Consider the following 21,596-nt stretch of genomic DNA (forward strand, 5'->3'; position numbering starts at 1 on the left):
GCAGTACAGAAAATGTCATATTTTATGGATCACGCATGAAAATGAAAGAGCCATATATCTTTGTTTATTGTTCTTTGTTTGAAGTTTGTTTTGACGAAGGCAGTATTGTGAAGGAAACAGGGTTATCCGGACGTTTGCCATCGTTCAGTGACAAAAAAATCAGCAACACTACGTTTCGAGATCTGCAATCTGATCTCTTCCTGAAGTGAATAAGTAACCTAACACATAGTAACCAACACATAAATACAACTAGGATAAAATAAACAAATCATACCAGAGCGTTTTTATACGCATAAATCATGGATCATAATAACCATGATGTGTGTGACACATGCACTTAAAAATAAAAAAAACCCTAATTATAACTGAACTACAGAATGCAGTTCACAATATGACTACACTCACCGACCTACTACATAGAACTGACCCTTTGATCAGTAAAAAGTAAATAGCGGTCATCATGGCAGAAACAAGATGGCGCCCCAAAAAGGAGACCACGAGAGTGGGCCTTTTTATTAGCGGTTCTTTCTAGACGAACTTCTTAAAACCATACTGTGACTAACCATTGGTTTTTTCCAAATCTCCAATTTTTTTTTGATATTTTAGGTTTTATTGTTGGTTCATTTTTAGAATTAGCGAACCGTTAGGTATAGTTTACTTAAGAGGATGTCTGTGGGCTCTCTTCTGTCAAGAGTATGGCTGTACTAGGCACGTCTTACATTTAGTTCTACAAAAAAAACCACGTTAAATCTCATGTACTTTAGCGATTTTATTTTTAGTAATAGAATTATGGATGATGTTTCATTTTAAAAATATAATTAATGCGCATCTAGAAGCATTTTAGTTTTATTTTTATTTTGTAATAGGCAATTCAGAAAAATGAAACTTGTTTGTACTTCATCGTTTATACAGTAACAAATATTTAAAAAAAGTATGTAATTACAAAATTCAGAATGTGAAATCTACCACAACACTACCATAAAACACCTGGGAGTAAAATCGCTTGAAATTTTATATTGTGGAAAAACTCAATGTCGTCTCCCTATAAACGACAAGTTTTTTAAAGCCTAAGCGCGAGGGACGAAATGCCACTGCTCGATTTGACTGAAAGAGAAACCTTTCCTTTTTCAAAAGCGTAAAACTATCGGTCTTCATGATGAATGTACTTGGGATCTCGACAGGATGAAGGTACGTTTTCTTTCAAAATATTATCAAAATTGCCCAAGTGTTATAGAACAACACATAAAGACTTAATAAAATCAATATACAAGCCTATTTTTTATATCTAAACATTTCGAAAGGCATTAAAAATTTTGTGGTTTGTGGCTACAATTTATGACCTTTTATTAAACGCAGCCTCAGAATGTCTAGCGGAAAAAAGAAATATTACACAAATAGAGCTAAAGTTGTAAGTTACTAATTGTACAATACCAAAATAGCTGAATACAAAAATAATTTTTATCAAAATGATGCAGAAAAAAGAAGTATTGGGGTCTCTTCGATAGATACTTCTTCTACAAAGGAGTTTTAACCAACCCATTGCTTTACACCAACCTAATGAGTTGGCGAAATAATTTTCTTAAAATTCCAAAGTTCTTAGACTACGAGTAGCTTACGTTATATATTATATAATAAACAACAAATTTAGACTTTATGTTTTCTTTTTGGGAGGGAGGATCGCAAAACATTTCCGTACTTTGCAAAAACATTATAATTTTTTTATTCTTGGAATATGCAAAACTAAATTTTGGTGCATTGAATAGTAATTACATTTTTAATTGTTTAAGGGGGGATGTTTGGAAGCCCTGACCTATTGCTTCACTTTTAAACAAAACAAGAATTCATTATAAAATTTTATTATATATTTACCACTCATAGTGATTAGTAGTAGGTTTAGAATTTTTGATTGCAATTCACTTATTGATTTTGTTTGATTCTGGATACACAATGACGCATGTATTATATTTTTTCCAGGGAACTTAAGTTAGCATCCAATATATTTCTTCAATATACATGAACATACTAAAATGTCCTTCTGTCGTACTGAACACTGCATGCAGAAACTGCTTTAAAATGAAAATAATTGTATATGAGGTATTGAATAGTTCAAAAACTATTTTTAAAGTCTTAATCTACTACAAATAATTATATCTACTTAGTGCCTCAAATAACTTTAACACTACTATATAACACATTTGTATAGTAAATAGTAGTAAATCTTATTGAAGGCACTACGTAACTTATTTTAATACACAACCGCAGTTAGATATAATCTAAATGAGAGACGTTAATTAATTGATGTAAAAAAGGTTATAAAAATTCACCAAAATATTAGTTTTATGTGTGATCCTGTGTAACTGTCGCAATTAAAATTTTGATAACGTCGGTTCACTGAGTTTTTGTCAATAATTATATGTGAAAATACAAAACAAAAATTGGAGAGAGACGAATTAAAAATGAATATTTCAATAACGTATGGGGAGTATGCGTCAAAAGTCTGAGAGCCCTAAGAAAACAAACTTAACACGGACTTTTAGCGTATAATATAAAAAGTGATGTACCTTTCTCAAAACTTTACAGAAATATATTTTGATAAATAACTTCTAACACCGACATTGAAATAAAATTTGTAAAGGCTTTTATTTAGACTTACATTGAGAATAGTTTATGTAATATTGTATAACACCAACAAAACATTTAGTCTTTTGTAATTTCTATTTTAAGTTAGTATATAGTTCTGTTTCTTACCAATACGCCGATATTGCTCGTTTTCTTACTGATTAATTTGGAGATTGCTCTTTCTTACATGTACACATTTTGAATTCGCTACCACCTACTTAATTTACAAAATAATGATATTAATATTCATTTCAACCATCTGAATTACGCTATAACTTGACGTAACACATTTCAAGGAAGAAAATACCACAGATCAAAAGTTAGCAGATTAAATGATCATAAATTCCAATAGTTTAGCTGGTAATCTTCTCTTTACTGTTTAAACTTACATGATTTACTCTTTTATATTGCGTTTACATTAACTAACAGTCTAATATGTTTTGGGCATTCAGGTACAAACAAACTTAAAATAAACCAAATTTGAAAGTAAAAAGTGTGACATTTTTTTACAATTAAGAAGTTCACTTTAAAACAGTGTCTAAGTTTACCATACATAGAGAAGAAAAGATCAGACCTGGTCATATGATCGGATGAGCGACCTGATTGGTTGTTCTGGAGTTTCTCTCTGGTTAATTCCAAACCATTCAGAATATTGCTCTTGATATTTTAATACTACTTTTCTACCCTTTTATTGTATTAACAACAGATGACATAAGATTTTTTCGTACCGTTCAGTTTAGAATGATTTTCAAAAGGTAGGATGATTTCGGTTTTCTACATTATTAGACATTTATTGAAATTAAATAAGGCTATTGCCATTTATACAATTTAATGTAAATAAAAGTCGTTTGACAGGTGTTTGGTCTTCCGATCATATGTTAGTTTGCTTCTTTAAGCGCATATGTGACAGATACGGCCAAATACAAAATAATTGAATCGGAAAAAGTAAGCGCTCTGTGGTATAATGGTAGCACATTCACCCGGCAAGTGAGAGATCCGGGTTCGACTCCCGGCGGAGCAAGTACTTTTTGTGATTCAATGTTTATTGAAATTAAATAAGGCTATTGCCATTTATACAATTGAATGTAAATAAAAGTGGTTTGACAGGTGTTTGGTCTTCCGATCATATTTTAGTTTGCTTCTTTAAGCGCATATGTGACAGATACGGCCAAATACAAAATAATTGAATCGGAAAAAGTAAGTGCTCTGTGGTATAATGGTAGCACATTCACCCGGCAAGTGAGAGATCCGGGTTCGACTCCCGGCGGAGCAAGTACTTTTTGTGATTCAATGTTTATATATATATATATATATATATATATATATATATATATATATATATATATATATATATATATATATATATATATAAAATTACAATAGTTTATACTTTTCCAGATTACTATATGGTTTCCATCGGTGTCTGTACATTATGTGTGAGATTCTAAATTCTCCAAACAACTTTTGGGTGTAAATATCTCTTTCAGGATCGGAAAAAGCCAAAGGTTTCAGAATTAAGGATCAGAATTAAGCCAAAGGACAGAATTAAAGCATTACTCAAATAAACGTAGAAAAATTGTTGCTAATTATTTATGTTTCCAACATAGAAAGCTATATAGCACACACATGGAATCATAGGTTTATAAATAAATAGTAGATCTTATCAAATTAACTAGATCCGTTCCATAGTTAATTAATTATATTAAATACTTCATAATATCACAGACGTTAAATTGTAAGAGTTATATTTGTTGTGCTTACAACCAACAGGAAACACTGCTAGTCAATAATACATATTTTAATATATAACAAAAAATAAATTTGATTTTGATAAATAAATTTCATAGATTCACAAGCTACACATGTTTATACCAGTAAATAATGTAAAGAAAACAGTCATCATAACACTGAAAATCATTAAACATTGCTAATTATTAGTTTTTAAACAGTATAGATTCTTAACCAAATAATATTTTATATACATTTACAAAACTTTAAATAAAATATTAACGCAAATATTATAACTATTCAGTGACCGGTTCACTTTTCATAGTAAAACTCTATATATGTGTGAAACATTCACAAATAAGACAATGTCGATTAAAATCAGAGCAACCAAATCTATTTGAATTTTATAATTTATTTGTTCTGCATATTTAATAAATTTAAAATGTAATTTATGTCTGTTTGGAAGTTTCCATTCGTCAATATCCAATGTTTAACTGAAAGTATAATCGTACTATTATAAAAAAATCACAAAGTATTACATTCATTTAACTGTTGCTAACTCAGTAACTAAGGTAACGTTTACAGATGAAGCAGAGGCAGAAGTCTGGGATAGATGACAGCAGTGATCCTTGCTCTGATTTACCTCGGGTCATCATTAGACGGGTGTCGGCAGTAGCATCGGGTGTGGTTGATGGCGGGAACCTGCTCCACCTGGATCGTGCCCCGAGCGATGGATCCTACGGCGACTACATATGTGACCTGGAACCGGGCGAGAGTGTCAGCCTAAAGAACCTAAAGAATTAGACTATTTTGCACCTCGACTACCATCAGTATGCTGATTATATTTTGGGAAATCGTGCCTTTGTAACTATCACCAAGAGAGTAGATGGTTATTGTGATTATTGAGGACTGTCATTGATATCGTACTAGGACTGTGAACTATCTTAGCTTATAGTCGAGATTTAAAAAAATAATTAAATTAAATATTTATTTTTATAAAATACATGTTTAGTACATCAAAAATTATTTCACATTTCTCTAAAAATATTAATAGTCCATAAGGTATACTACTAAAGTAAGTTTTAACCAGTGTAATTCATTTTTGAATTTAAACTTATATTAAATAATTATTTTTATTTAGATAAGTTATTAGAGAATTTCATTTTATATTATAAACTCTTAAAGGTTATAAACTGATAACTGATATATCGAAACAGTTCAAAAAATTAATTTATACTTTCAAAAACACTTTAAAGTATGAATGGTGTGAATTAATATTTAAGCTGATAGATATTTTTTAATTTTATTTAAATTAAAGTCTATGAAATATTTACTATTACAAAAAAAATTCAAATATATTTAACATTATTTTATATTAAAGGATTAAAATCAATTAAATATTTATAATTATTAAAGTACACTTTTATGCGCGTTAAATACATTTATAAATATAAATTTTAATTACATACTTATTTGTATTGAAACAAAATTAAAATGGCTTTTTAACATTATTTTTTTATTTTTAATGTTAAGGAAAAGATGGAACTGCCTTGGCTGAGCCAATGTTGCAAGAAATTACTACAAAACGTTGATTACACAAAAATATGTTCAATATTGTCTAGAAAACAATTTTTAATATAACTTAGAAATCGATTGATATGCAGAATGATAAATCAACAGTGTAATGTGTATGAGCCAAAGTCAGACTATACTCTTGTCTCTGATCTTAGCGTACTTTGAGTTTATTACATACAAATAAATTAAAATACAGTACTCATTTTATGAAAGAAAGACTTTATTACATAAAACGTATATGATTAAGAAACACCTTTAAGAATATGTTTGCACCTGTTGAATATACTTTCATATTATAGATTTTAATTGATAAATGAACCTTAAATTATTTTGTTCTTGTTGTGTGATAGAAAACGTGTTGTCTATATATTTTAAATGTTCTTTGTTATTTTTTAAAATCATTATAATTCAGTCGTTATGACTAAAAATTCCCCTTGTAGCACCAAGCATCGCCCATACATTTTGTTAGCCAGCCGTTTGATCATAACAACAAATTTTCTTCATTAACTTTTAATTTTTTAAGCCCTAATTTTGTCTTAAATCTACCTTTTTTGGAATAAAATGGTTGTTAAATTAAGATCAAGCAAATATTTTACCCTTAATCCAAGATTTATAATTTAAATGCAATTATTATTATAATTTAATCTTTGATAACCCATCGTGTAGTAGTTATATCCATGTCAAAGAGAAAAGAAATAATTTAATTCGATTTTATTAATTTTTAGGTACCACCACATTTAAAGTCATGTACAAAAAAGACCTAATTCAAAAATTTATATCCTATGTTTGTAATTCTCACTACCTCGCATTCTTAAGCCTAAGGAAAATAAATATATTAGAAGGATATAAATTCAGTCGTATGGCAAGTAGTTCCGGGTGGATTTACTTCCTGTGTTTTAAAATTAACAAAATAAAAATGGTATAAAAAAAATCAAATACCAGAAGCGGAAAAATAACGACAGTATATTTCATTATTAAATCATTACCATCCACGATTTTTGTGTTTAGCGCAAGGTTCATATTCTGGGCAAAAGGCTTTTATTCACAATTATTATTTTTTATTTTTCAGCGCTCAAAAGAATGTGTCACTCTAAAAACTTCATCTCAACTCTAAAAGTCTACCGATGATTAATAGACTGACCTTTCTTAAATTGTATTATCCTAGAAGGTGTTGAACCATTAGGTCGCTTCTAAAAAGAAAAAGTCCCTACAGTAATAAATAATAAACATTTTAAACATCTTCTCTGTACTTTTTAAAATTGTATACAAATGATTTTTTATAGCATACGAGTATAATATTAAGATAAGTTTATCTTTTACAAAATTGCATGTCTATTAGATTTAAATTCGAAATTTGAGTGCCAGTTAAACTGTACATGTCTACTACAGTAGTTTATTGGTGAGTGTGAGTTTTAGACACCAGAACTGCCCTCTAATTTTGAATAATTAGTGTCATTCCAAATGGAGACCTAACCAAAATTGTGTTTCTAAAAAATCACAGCCAAAATACCCCTGACGGAGTCGGTATCGCAGAGAAACAAACCCGTACAGAGAATTGGACGTTAGTTTCAGTGAGCGCCATATTTGTTTTTTTAAGTCCATTCCACAAGTGTTATCTTGTCCTACTGTTGTTAAAACTTAGTTTGTCTTCGAAAAAATAAGTTTCACGCCATAGAATAACAATGTAAAGCAAGGTTTAAACTGTTTATGCCTATAAAAAAGACGAACATTCAAAATTAGTTATTTATCATGGACATTGACATGTATCAAAAATAGTCAGTAATGCTATGCATAATGCAACAAAATGCTAAACGTAATCTAGAAAAGTGTTTATTTTATCAGTGTAATATTAAATCTGACTGACTGATTGTAAGTAATTAACAGATTAAAATTTCAGTTCGTGGATATATTTTACTGGTATGGGTGGGTAGGGCAAAAACAATCAGAGAGTGAATAAAAACACCTTTTTACAAGGAAGCCTTTAAGCTTATTTTCAAAAAATGAAGGGGGGTTTTAAATAATATGACAATCTATTATAAAGTTTAGGTCCTAGATATTCTATTGATTTTCGAAATATGTTATTATTATGATGGGGTACAATCAAACTGTTTTTATTTCTGGTAGAATATATCGGGTGTTTTGAATGTCCCACTTCCCCGTATTAACGTTATTATGAATAGAGATGGTGATTTAATTTGTGGGATGATTATATAACCAAATGAGGAGTCTTTTGATGTATGAACGTTTGTGACCCCCCTCCTCCTAAATGGGGTATTTTGGGGGATAGTCAAAAGTTTTAAACAGGAACTCCTATCAAGTTCCCTTATTTTAAAGGTTTTATAAAAAGAAGAAGAATGACACAAACTAAAGATCTTTAATGTTGCTGTATCAAACTTTGTGGCTACCCCCACAGTTAAAGTTACATTTAAATGTTATTGTAGGGTAGATAAAACATTCACTCACTAGTTGTTTTGAGAACTTACGGCACTAAATCATAAAACAAGTTATTACAAGAATTAACAAACACCAACAACCACGAATAACATAGCATTTATTAGGTTTTGTTTTATCTGGCCTAAGTCCAGTAGAATGTCCTGGGAATACCAATGGGTGGCTTGACCATGTTATCTCTTATTGATTACCAATATTAGTATGTGAGAAACATGCAGTCCACTATGACACAGTAACTGCAACCTTCGTGGTGTCCATACCGCGAAGACTCCACTCGAAAATAAATAAATAATAAACTATTCCATAATTTCCATAAATTTCGTAGGTGAATATAAACTTAGGAAGGTGTTAATGTAATATACTTAATTATTAATTTATAAAATTCTTCAGGGAAGCTTCATAATTGTGTCATAATGCAATACTTTATGTGTTATCATGAGGGGTTTCCGGTGATATGAGATAATAAACCATTTAATGAGAGAAAAGCACGTTGTAAACACGAGATGTTACCCACGACGGTCGCATTTCCATAGTGTATCGACACAGATCTTATGCAATGTTAAGAATCTTATTAGGTCCTTACAATGATCCTTATTATTAAACCATTTCACGCTGAAATAAACAATGATTACTTGCTTTCCTGTAGTTGCAGTGCAAAAGTTTTGAAAGCTGTTACCCTAGTTTTCTTAGAAAATGATTTAAGTTTATTTCGTCTTTCCTTGTAGTAGAATTTTGGGAGATGTCTCATTTTAAAGAAATGATTAACTAGCAGCCAATCAATTTTTAACGTTTTCGATATTTTCATTCGTCATACGAAAAAATTCATTTTGTTGTAAAAAATATTCTTAAAACACTCTTTAAACAATATTTAAAAAACTAAAAAGTTTTTGATCACATTACTGATATCTTTAAAATGAGACATCTTCCATTATTCTATGACCAAAAAAGATAAGGGCGTAAACAAGTTTGTGTGAATTGTAACACTGTTCTATGGGGTAAAATCCGAGGTTGTCTCACTAAAGCTGGCTCTTAATGATAAATTAGTAAAGAAGGGGAAGAATTACTTAGTGGATATTGCTCCGTTTCCTCTGTTTTTCCCAATGACGTTATTTAATAACATCACTGGAAATTATGTCTGATACAGCTTGTAAAAGAGGCGTTGACTGTTTGTGGCGAGTGGATTCTTCGTGGTATGGACACCACAAAAGTAGCCACCCATGCAGATAATCGCTCTTTGAACTCAAATTGTGCAGTTATCCGCATTGGTTGCTTTGCTTCATCATTGTTATCTGTCGTGTAGTAGGACTTGTTTTGTGTTTACAAGTGAATATTCAAGGAATAAAATTGGTACTTCTGTAATTAAGGAAGTACTTATTGTCCAATAATTTAGGACTCTGCTTTAGAGCAGACATATTTTCGAATACTGACCGTAAAACGTGCCCGCTATATAATCGCAACAATCGAGACTGTGAATTGACGTGTGGCTAAGTGGCCTCCATAGCATACATCCAACCACGATAGCCACGTGCAGTGAGGAGTAGCCTTAGACAGTATCACCGTCCTCTAGGTGTACACAGTCACTACAATTTGGCGGGTGGCTAGGTGGCCTCCATAGCATACATCCAACCACGATAGCTACGTGCAGTGCGGGGTAGCCTTAGACAGTATCACCGTCCTCTAGGTGTACACAGTCACTACAATTTGACGTTTGGGTACGTAGCCTCCATAGCATACATCCAGCCACGATAGCCACGTGCAGTGCGGAGTAGCCTTAGACAGTATCACCGTCCTCTAGGTGTACACAGTCACTACAATTTGGCGGGTGGCTAGGTGGCCTCCATAGCATACATCCAACCACGATAGCCACGTGCAGTGTGGAGTAGCCTTAGACAGTATCACCGTCCTTTAGGTGTACACAGTCACTACAATTTGGCGTGTGGCTAGGTGGCCTCCATAGCATACATCCAACCACGATAGCCACGTGCAGTGTGGAGTAGCCTTAGACAGTATCACCGTCCTCTAGGTGTACACAGTCACTACAATTTGGCGGGTGGCTAGGTGGCCTCCATAGCATACATCCAACCACGATAGCTACGTGCAGTGCGGGGTAGCCTTAGACAGTATCACCGTCTTCTAGGTGTACACAGTCACTACAATTTGGCGTGTGGTTAGGTGGCCTCCATAGCATACATCCAGTCACGCTAGCCACGTGCAAAGTAGAGTAGCCTTAGACAGTATCACCGTCTTCTAGGTGTACACAGTCACTACAATTTGGCGTGTGGTTAGGTGGCCTCCATAGCATACATCCAACCACGATAGCCACGTGCAGTGTGGAGTAGCCTTAGACAGTATCACCGTCCTCTAGGTGTACACAGTCACTACAATTTGGCGGGTGGCTAGGTGGCCTCCATAGCATACATCCAACCACGATAGCTACGTGCAGTGCGGGGTAGCCTTAGACAGTATCACCGTCTTCTAGGTGTACACAGTCACTACAATTTGGCGTGTGGCTAGGTGGCCTCCATAGCATACATCCAACCACGATAGCCACGTGCAGTGAGGAGTAGCCTTAGACAGTATCACCGTCCTCTAGGTGTACACAGTCACTACAATTTGGCGGGTGGCTAGGTGGCCTCCATAGCATACATCCAACCACGATAGCTACGTGCAGTGCGGGGTAGCCTTAGATAGTATCACCGTCTTCTAGGTGTACACAGTCACTACAATTTGGCGTGTGGTTAGGTGGCCTCCATAGCATACATCCAACCACGCTAGCCACGTGCAAAGTAGAGTAGCCTTAGACAGTATCACCGTCCTCTATGTGTACACAGTCACTACAATTTGGCGGGTGGCTAGGTGGCCTCCATAGCATACATCCAACCACGATAGCTACGTGCAGTGCGGGGTAGCCTTAGACAGTATCACCGTCTTCTAGGTGTACACAGTCACTACAATTTGGCGTGTGGTTAGGTGGCCTCCATAGCATACATCCAACCACGCTAGCCACGTGCAAAGTAGAGTAGCCTTAGACAGTATCACCGTCTTCTAGGTGTACACAGTCACTACAATTTGGCGTGTGGTTAGGTGGCCTCCATAGCATACATCCAACCACGATAGCCACGTGCAGTGTGGAGTAGCCTTAGACAGTATCACCGTCCTCTAGGTGTACACAGTCACTACAATTTGGCGGGTGGCTAGGTGGCCTCCATAGCATACATCCAACCACGATAGCTACGTGCAGTGCGGGGTAGCCTTAGACAGTATCACCGTCTTCTAGGTGTACACAGTCACTACAATTTGGCGTGTGGTTAGGTGGCCTCCATAGCATACATCCAACCACGATAGCCACGTGCAGTGTAGAGTAGCCTTAGACAGTATCACCGTCCTCTATGTGTACACAGTCACTACAATTTGGCGGGTGGCTAGGTGGCCTCCATAGCATACATCCAACCACGATAGCTACGTGCAGTGCGGGGTAGCCTTAGACAGTATCACCGTCTTCTAGGTGTACACAGTCACTACAATTTGGCGTGTGGGTAAGTGGCCTCCATAGCATACATCAGCCACGATAGCCACGTGCAGTGTAGAGTAGCCTTAGACAGTATCACCGTCCTCTAGGTGTACACAGTCACTACAATTTGGCGGGTGGCTAGGTGGCCTCGATAGCATACATCCAACCACGATAGCTACGTGCAGTGCGGGGTAGCCTTAGACAGTATCACCGTCCTCTAGGTGTACACAGTCACTACAATTTGGCGTTTGGGTACGTAGCCTCTATAGCATACATCCAGCCACGATAGCCACGTGCAGTGCGGGAGTAGTCTTAGACAGTATCACCGTCCTCTAGTTGTACACAGTCACTATAATTTGTCGGGTGGCTAGGTGGCCTCCATAGCATACATCCAACCACGATAGCCACGTGCAGTGTGGAGTAGCCTTAGACAGTATCACTGTCCTCTAGGTGTACACAGTCACTACAATTTGACGTGTGGGTACGTGGCCTCCATAGCATACATCCAGCCACGATAGCCACGTGCAGTGTGGAGTAGCCTTAGACATATCACCGTCCTCTAGGTGTACACAGTCACTACAATTTGACGTGTGGGTAAGTAGCCTCCCTAGCATACATCAGCCACGATAGCCACGTGCAGTGTGGAGTAGCCTTAGACAGTATCACCGTCCTCTAGGTGTACACAGTCACTACAATTTGACGTGTGGGTACGTGGCCTCCATAGCATACATCCAGCCACGATAGCCACGTGCAGTGTGGAGTAGCCTTAGACAGTATCACCGTCTTCTAGGTGTACACAGTCACTACAATTGACGTGTGGGTAAGTGGCCTCCCTAGCATACATCAGCCACGATAGCCACGTGCAGTGTGGAGTAGCCTTAGACAGTATCACCGTCCTCTAGGTGTACACAGTCACTACAATTTGGCGGGTGGCTAGGTGGCCTCCATAGCATACATCCAACCACGATAGCCACGTGCAGTGTGGAGTAGCCTTAGACAGTATCACCGTCCTCTAGGTGTACACAGTCACTACAATTGACGTGTGGGTAAGTGGCCTCCCTAGCATACATCAGCCACGATAGCCACGTGCAGTGTGGAGTAGCCTTAGACAGTATCACCGACCTCTAGGTGTACACAGTCACTACAATTTGGCGGGTGGCTAGGTGGCCTCCATAGCATACATCCAACCACGATAGCCACGTGCAGTGTGGAGTAGCCTTAGACATATCACCGTCCTCTAGGTGTACACAGTCACTACAATTGACGTGTGGGTAAGTGGCCTCCCTAGCATACATCAGCCACGATAGCCACGTGCAGTTTGGAGTAGCCTTAGACAGTATCACCGTCTTCTAGGTGTACACAGTCACTACAATTGTCTCAGACGGTGAAGTTTTAGACAATTTAAGTGATAAAACTTAAAAAAAATCACGATTCTCAGCAGCAGCCTGACGAATATGTGAGATAACTTAGATCAAACGATTTGTCATATCTTCCTAGAAATTCATAATTAGCCTTAATACTGATCCTTCACTGCTCCGACACTGTACATGGAACCTCCAACTACCAGAGATAATACATTTTTTCTTGTTTCTCATACTTTTTGGTATTAGCACAGTAATTATTTTATGCTGCTTTTAGATTATTGCCCTTGTCTTTACCGTATTATCCCACAGGACACTCAATTCCTTCTCCTATTTACAAGCCAGGACAGAGCTAACTTACGTCTATGTTGGTCACACACCTGAAAGGGCAACCAGACTGTCTCCTCCAGGGCGGGGACGCAGGATGCTCCAGGACGGTTGAGGCAGCAGCCACTGCCGTGGTCACATCGAGATAGCACCGTAGCCTGAGGTACGTACAGCTTTCCTGAGGCCGAGGCGGGCAACAGGTCATTGGCAGAGACGGCAGTGGGACGAGGCGTCCGGCATCTGTAACAACACGAGAAGCGTCAACACAGAGAGGCGAGGCATGTGTATCAACACGAGAAGCGTCAACAGTGAGAGGCGAGGCATGTGTAACAACACGAGAAGCGTCAACACACAGAGGCGAGGCATGTGTAGCAATACGAGAAGCGTCAACACACAGAGGCGAGGCATGTGTAACAACACGAGAAGCGTCAACACAGAGAGGCGGGGCATGTGTAACAACACGAGAAGCGTCAACACAGAGAGGCGAGGCATGTGTATCAACACGAGAAGCGTCAACAGTGAGAGGCGAGGCATGTGTAACAACACGAGAAGCGTCAAAACACAGAGGCGAGGCATGTGTAGCAATACGAGAAGCGTCAACACAGAGAGGCGAGGCATGTGTAACAACACGAAAAGCGTCAACACAGAGAGGCGGGGCATGTGTAACAACACGAGAAGCGTCAACAGTGAGAGGCGAGGCATGTGTAACAACACGAGAAGCGTCAACACACAGAGGCGAGGCATGTGTATTGTTCCAATACGAGAAGCGTCAACACAGAGAGGCGAGGCATACGTAGAATAGGATACATCACTAGAAGTTAGATGACGGAAAACAAGGTTTTAAAGAAGGAAAATTCTCAATTGAACTAAGATTTTTATGAATTTCAAGCTAAATTGGAAAACCTAAAGCAATATAATCGTAATAAAAAAATTCAAATCGACGGAATTCCTGAATCCTATGATGAAATGTCAGAAATTGTGAGCAAAATATTGTCTCTAATTAATGATTCCATCCCTTTGAAATCAGGCCATGCACTGAATTCCTACAGCGCGCGTCAAAGGGCCAAAACCACTAATAGTCCAGTTTACAAACAGACAAAATCGTGGCTCCTTCCTGAAAAGGGGCAGAGCAAGTTCTAATTCCTCTATTGATTTTTTACCAAGTGCGCTATGTACTAAGAGTTTTCTGAATGAGCATTTAACGCCTTTTAATAAGAACTTGCCCTTCCAAGCTAAAAATAAAAAAATCTATTGGATTTAGGTATGTTTGGCCCTCTGATGGAAAAATCTTTGTCCGAAAATCTGTTGAAGGCTTAGGGGTACATCTGTTGAGGACTTGAACAAACTGGCTGGTCAAAATATTAAGAGCCTTAGCATCAGCTAGATGTGTGTATTTTCATAATGTTATTTTTTCAACGGTGATAATGACTGTCTTGTACATCTGAAATTTTTTCTCTTAAAATTACAAGTCTTAGGAAAAAACTACGATGCACTTATATTATATTTAAAAAGGTATGTCGCATAAATACGAAATTATTGTTCTGACATATGGATCAAAACCGGTTAATAATATTATGCTTCTGTCGCCCAGACCAGATAACCAGGCGGGTGGAGTGGTTATCTATCTGAATTTTGCTCTTCAATGCACACACCGTCTTGTTTTGCTTCCTACCGCTGAAGTCATAAGCATTGTCCTTAATACTTATGATAAATATAAAAATAGTTTATCATATAGCGTGGAATTTGTTGGTATTTATAGAAATTGTAAATTTAGTCATTGTAAGTTTAAACAGGATTTATTGCAACAGTCAGTTGACACAACAATAATATTGTGGGTGACTTAAATATATGTTTATTAAAGAGAAATGGTTCAGGTGAAGAGTATTTAACTGTTGCATATGGTTTTGAAAGTTTAATAAATTCACCTACTAGAATATATAATGATTCCATATCATGTTTAAACCACGTACTGGTTCGGAATTAAAAAAGGCTTACAGTTTCTTGTCTGGTTATTCAACTTAGTATTACTGACCATTGTGCTCTTTGTGTGAGTTTGTCACATCACAATAAAAATATAAATAAATTTAATTAAATTAAATTACTTGATTACCCTATGTTGAGGAGACAATTGTTTAGGGCCGATTGGAGTCCCGTGATGGAAGAATGTGATATTAATGCCTGCGTTTTCCAATTTTATAAAATAAGTTATATAATAAATGCCACTTAGCTTCCTGTTGGTTAAAATATTAAATGGTAGTAACAAAAGGAGAAATGATTGGATATCTGACAATCTTGTTGAATTAATAAATATTAAAAATAAAGCTTATAAACGTTTTCTTAAAAATAGAAATGCTAATATGATTATACTTTAATATAAACGGTTGGCTAATATAGTAAGGAGAAGGGTAAAACAGGATAAACGTTATTGTTATAGTTCTTTATTTGAAAATTGTAATGGAGATTCCAGAAAGTATTGGAATGTCATTAAAAATAATTAAACGTAAGAAGCATTTAATTGATACAATTAACGTTAATGGACCACCATTAAAGGTAGACAGTAATGAACAAATAGTATCAAACTTCTTTAATCAGTATTGTACAAACATTTGGCTGTGATATTTTCTTGGAAGAGAATGTGCATGAGAGTGTATGTATGGCAGAATCTTTTATCGACGAATCATTGATAATGAAAACCATTTTAAGTTTGAAAAATAAACAAAGCTGTGGGGTGGATGGCATAAATATTACAACAACAAAAAGATAAATTGGATATATTTACACCATTGTTAACCTGTATTTATAAAAAAATCTCTAAAACAAGAGCATTTCCGGAGCTGATTAAGGTACTATGTGTTGTACCCATTTATAAGTCTGGTAATAAATCTGCGGTTAGCTCGAACAGACCTCTTCGAGCTAAAGAGATTAAACAGTCTCTTTAATTAATGCTTGGCTAACATTTTTGAAAATGTTCTCAATGGGATAATTCTTGATTATCTCAGGAGAAATCTTTTTTTGCAAAAAATCAGTACGGATTTCTGCTTGTAAAGGAACAGACTTGGCTAACGATACTGTACTTGTATGTTCGGCAAACAACAGACAGACCTTACAACGTAAGATTAGCGACGATCTGACTAAGTTATCCGGCTGGTTAATTAAAAATAAACCCTTAATAAATTCATCCAAATCGAAATGTCTTACATTTTTTACATCTTGACATACCGGGGGAGAGTTTGTCAGAAACGTTCATTCAATATCAATATCACGGAGGGTATTGATCAGCTGGTATTTGGCGTCACTGTAATAAATAGTTAAACACAAACTTGTAAACTGTATGAAATATACTATGAGCATTACTTGCGCGAAAAGCTTAAACTGGAGACTGCGGCGATCCAGACGGTAAAGACTGATTGCATAAATATTTTTTTTTTCAAAATCAAGGTAATTTTTAACCATACTATCTCATATATATATTTTTTTAAGTAAAAATATCAATATATCCAAATCTATAAAAAACTAAAAAATTTAATTTCGTAGTGGCTTTTCTCAGAAAAAAAAAACAGTGTTGATTTTGTTCGAACCCGAAGTTAAGTTCTCTATAACACCTTTTGTAAAGATGCACGCTCCATCCGACAAAAGGCATAACTTTTTTTTATAAAGGTACAACTAAGTAAACAAAATAAGGTGTAAACTGCAATTGAGGCAACTCAAAATGTGAAAGAAACGGTAATATTGGGGAACATTTATCTTTAGTCCTTGCGTAAAGCAAGGACACGAAAATACACAATTAGAGGCATCCAGATACTAGAAAACCAATCCAAACACACGTAACTACTAAGGTGATCCAAACCATCGAAGCCTTTCCTGGTTGTGTTAGAATTCATGTATAGAATCATAATCATTTAAGCTCATAAAAACCCTTAAGACCTAGAGAATTTTAGAAGCCGCGCTGGTGAATTTCTAAAGTTCTCTGGCGCCCCAATACTGGAATTGTATACAAATATTAGTTAAAGTGACTGAGTATACCAAGTTTAACCCATATAAACCCGAGGCCTAGAGAATTCTACTAGCTGCCTGCAATTTCTGAAATTCTCTGCTGTCCCAATATTAGAGCTAAGGGCACGTATGAGTTAACATTCTAATTTGTCGTGGTACTTTATATACAAGAAGTTATCCTTCTCTCAGTCTCTATTTTACATCTGAGGCATCAAAACATACACCACCATGACACAAGGCATGTCTCAAATTTTGTCCTAATACCCAATCACTTAGGCTGCACAGCAACATAAGCTAGAGCAAAGTTGTTCAACCTGTTGCTGCCAGTAGAATTGAAGAACACGCCCGCACATCAGCTCAAAAAGCGATTGACAGATTGGCTTATGAACAGACCCTACTACTGAGCGGATTAATTTGTGAAAGCAGGAATACAAAAAGGAGACACTAATTTTTATTATTAAATATTAATGTAACTACACTAGATATCAAGGTGACCGGTAGGATGAGGGCAATCAGATTGCTGGAATATCCAAATAATAAGAGAATAAAACGGCTGAGAAAAAAATTAATGTGGTCTTAAAATACGAGTAAAAGATAATTTTGTTGGTTTTTGTTAGGTGCCAATGGGCCCAAATGCCATAGGATCCGAATATAAGATAAACAGTAACTACACTTTGCTACTCTGAGAGTTGGTCACCGTGCAAAAGGGTTTTGTAGTTCAAATGGTCGGTAGTTTTCACGCTACATATGGGCACATAATCCAGTTACTGGAGACAACCTGATGATTGAGCTTCTCTAAGAACTTAACTGTACTTATTGATCTAAATAATATTTTACATTTACAACTACTTAATCGAAAAAATATTGTAATCATCCACACAACCTTTGAATAGTTTTTTTTTTAACAAATAACTATTACTTTTATACCAAGTTTTATATAGATAGCAAAGAAAATAAATTTAACCAGAGAATATAGTAGAAACTTCAGAAATGTTTGTCCTATACAACTATCTGGAGGGCAAGTTTAAAATTACCATAAAATAATAATTCGCAATAAAAATAGTTTCATTAAAGGTGTTAGTGTTGTTCGAAGGAAAAGTAGATCAATTAATACAAAGTACTATAGATGCAAGCCAAATCAATAAAATTTGTGGGTAGTGCTTTGATGAACTTACTTGAAGGGTAGGTACCTATAAAATTTAAGAGGGTGAAGTCGATTACGACAGTCTTAAGTTTATTTTGGCACTACACGAGAGTGTGGTGGTTCGTCAGTCGATGAAAATGTACGCATTAACAATCATAGTATAACAGTTATAGTAAACAAGTGGTTCATACTATATTTTAAGGGGATGCAACTAGTTTTAGGTCCCTTCCTTCTCTCCCAAAAATTATACAAGATAATCCCTGTTAAATAAATAATTATTGGTCTGTTTATTAAAATATATGAAACCCCTTTAACGACATAATGATTAATTTTTCGAACAAACACAAATAGCCTTCAAAAGACCAATGAGGTTTTAGAAAGAGTAAATCCACAACTGAAGCATTTGCGAATCTTGTCGATATGGTTATAGAGGGAATAGAGTATCAGAATAATACATTGCGATTCTTGACTTCTCTTAAACGTTCGACTGTACTGACCGTAAAACGCCTTGACATATTGGAACTGTGGGGCGTTCGAGGTGTCCCACTTTTGTGGCTCAGTAGTTATTTCTAAACCATAGAACTCGAGTCGCCTAAATTTTAATCAGCTATCTATATCCACTAAATTGAGATACGAAGTTCCTCAGGATTCAATACTTGGTCCGATTCTTTTCCTGGTATATGTTAAAGTTTGGAGTTTCAAACATAACTTTATCTGAATAATTATTGAGCACAGCAGTTCATTGATAGCCTCAATCAAACTCATCAACATTCAGTATCTTGAATTTTTCACTGTAGACTCTGATAGTAGTTCTGCCGATATATTTGCAGATTCTGTGTTACACTGTGAAATTCCTTGGAGTGCACCTTCATCGATGGTTGCCATGGAATAAATCACATTGGTCGTGTTCTCGCCAAATTGTCCTCAGGAATTTATATCTTGAGGTCCTTGAAGATTTCAGTTGTAAATTAGAGTATTTTCAGACGATAATTAATACAAAAACCTTTTCTAATTGACATAATTGCAATTGATGGCACCGAAGAGGTATAAACATCAATTCTGAACAGGTAATGGATTCAAACCAACGCCCCAATTTTGGTAAATGTATAGCAGTTTCGTTAATTTCGTTATATTTTATATTATTATTTGAAGTTCTGTGATGTAAACTAAGATTTTGGATTAGTTCCTTTTTAGTCTCTCCTTGAAAATTATGCAGTTAGTACTGTACGTTTTCTGGAAACACGTTTTTAATTTTTTTTTCGGTGTTGAATAAACCGTAGTTGAATAAAAGTTTGACATTGTACTGCTACCCGAGGGAGACATATATTGTTCGTTCAATTTCTTACGAAGAAAACAATTTGTGACTAACATTTCTAATAACTGAGTACAAATATTGTAGAATTGTTATAACTTTAATTTAGATCCAGTGGATGATGGAATATATTTAGCTCGTACATAAGAGTGCTAAGAAAATGTGACGATTGGTATGCGTTGCCATTTTATATTCCCACGGATCTATCAAGAAGGAAAAGGCCTGAAGACGGGTGCTTCTTTCTATGTAGAGATTTCTTCGAATGTATATTACTAATACTATCTTGGAATATAGCTAAAATGCAGTTGGCGATGCCCCGAACCCTCTTTACGTTGCCTAAATTTACTGGCCTGAAGACCGGCATTTGTTTTTATGCAGAGATTTCATCAAATGGCTATTAATTAATTAATATTCATTAGATTCTTAGAGTATTAATTTTTTATCACAGGGAACAAATGAGGTCCGAAGATGGACATTTCTTTCTAAGCTAAGATTTCTTCCATTAACCCAAGTAAATGTTATTATAGAGATCCTTTTAATGTTGTCTAAGTTATAATTTACTAAATTGTTGAAATTATTATATTCATCTTGTTCTCGCCTTCATTCGGTAAAATGTATTATGTAAGTTCGAGATAAGGTCTCATATTGAGCTTATTTAAAGTTTTAATGTGAATATTTTTAGCTTCAAGAGAAATAATATTTTCGTTGATTATTGGGATGATTATTGGGATTGTTCAAATTCGTTGTCGAAAAATTGATCAAAATGTATCCAAGACAACGCGAGGGTTCCAGAAGTCGGGACTTCCAGTCTGCAAACTTCCAGAGGCCAGGAGCTCTCATAAACTGCCTCTAAATACTGGAAGGTTCTAGTTGGCATAGGTTCTCATAGTTCTCTATCCAGCTGACGCTTCCAAAGACCCAAAAGCTCTCACTGACTGAAAAATCCTACAGACCGTAGGTCTCTTGCGCTCTAACTATTTAAACCCTCGATACAGAACATGTACTATTAAGTTTCTTCATAAACTAACCTGAAAGCATTGGCGCGCGCATAATGCTCGTGGAACAAGTGGTTGTCGTCTTTGCTCGCCAGTGCAACCAACACAGCAAACGCTGCCAACACAACCACAATGGACGGCGTCATGACTCCGACTATCACAGAACCGACTTGCGAATTAACCGCCGCTACAAAGGCGCTGAATGCAGACTGACCGGGTCCGGTGTTGTGGTGCGACGGGGCGCGCCGCGACGGTAATTACATGCTGTAATTGCGTTTCATCCCTTCATGAATGAGTCGTTGTTAAAATAACTAATTAGCTTTGTGTAAAATTATTTCTCGTCCATTCATAGATTTTAATTACAAACGACCAGCCGACTCTCGCGGTCTTCAATTTTTATTAATATGGATTATTCAAGAAGGAAATATAATTGTTTTGCTAACCTTTATAAAAACCTTTTTGCGCTATAAAACAAAACTCTAAATCAAACAAAACCGTACATTCTGTTCAAGATGTACTGTTGTGGTGGTGTGAGGGGGGTATTGGTGTTTAGCACTTAGGATATTAGAAGAATGTAAGT

General features: G+C 35.8%; 1 protein-coding gene across 1 annotated transcript; it reads right to left on the reverse strand.

The window, feature by feature from the left end:
• Positions 1-4,195: 4,195 nt before the first annotated feature.
• On the reverse strand, positions 4,196-21,170 carry LOC124354251. The gene is made up of 3 exons (XM_046804569.1): positions 21,050-21,170; positions 13,626-13,812; positions 4,196-5,106 (listed from the first exon to the last, which is right to left on the reverse strand). Exons 1-3 carry the CDS (start codon positions 21,160-21,162, stop codon positions 4,987-4,989), a joined length of 420 nt encoding a protein of 139 aa, XP_046660525.1. The 5' UTR covers positions 21,163-21,170; the 3' UTR covers positions 4,196-4,986.
• Positions 21,171-21,596: the final 426 nt, after the last annotated feature.

The sequence above is a fragment of the Homalodisca vitripennis genome, chromosome 2, assembly GCF_021130785.1.
Source record: "Homalodisca vitripennis isolate AUS2020 chromosome 2, UT_GWSS_2.1, whole genome shotgun sequence".
NCBI classification, from domain to species: domain Eukaryota; kingdom Metazoa; phylum Arthropoda; class Insecta; order Hemiptera; family Cicadellidae; genus Homalodisca; species Homalodisca vitripennis.

Coding starts and splice junctions, on each gene's coding strand:
- LOC124354251 (XM_046804569.1), bottom strand. CDS start 21,162: ATGACGCCGTCCATTGTGGTTGTGTTGGCAGCGTTTGCTGTGTTGGTT. Junction 13,813..21,049: donor GCGCGCGCCAATGCTTTCAG/GTTAGTTTATGA, acceptor GTGTTGTTACAG/ATGCCGGACGCCTCGTCCCA. Junction 5,107..13,625: donor CAGTCTGGTTGCCCTTTCAG/GTGTGTGACCAA, acceptor GCCCGGTTCCAG/GTCACATATGTAGTCGCCGT.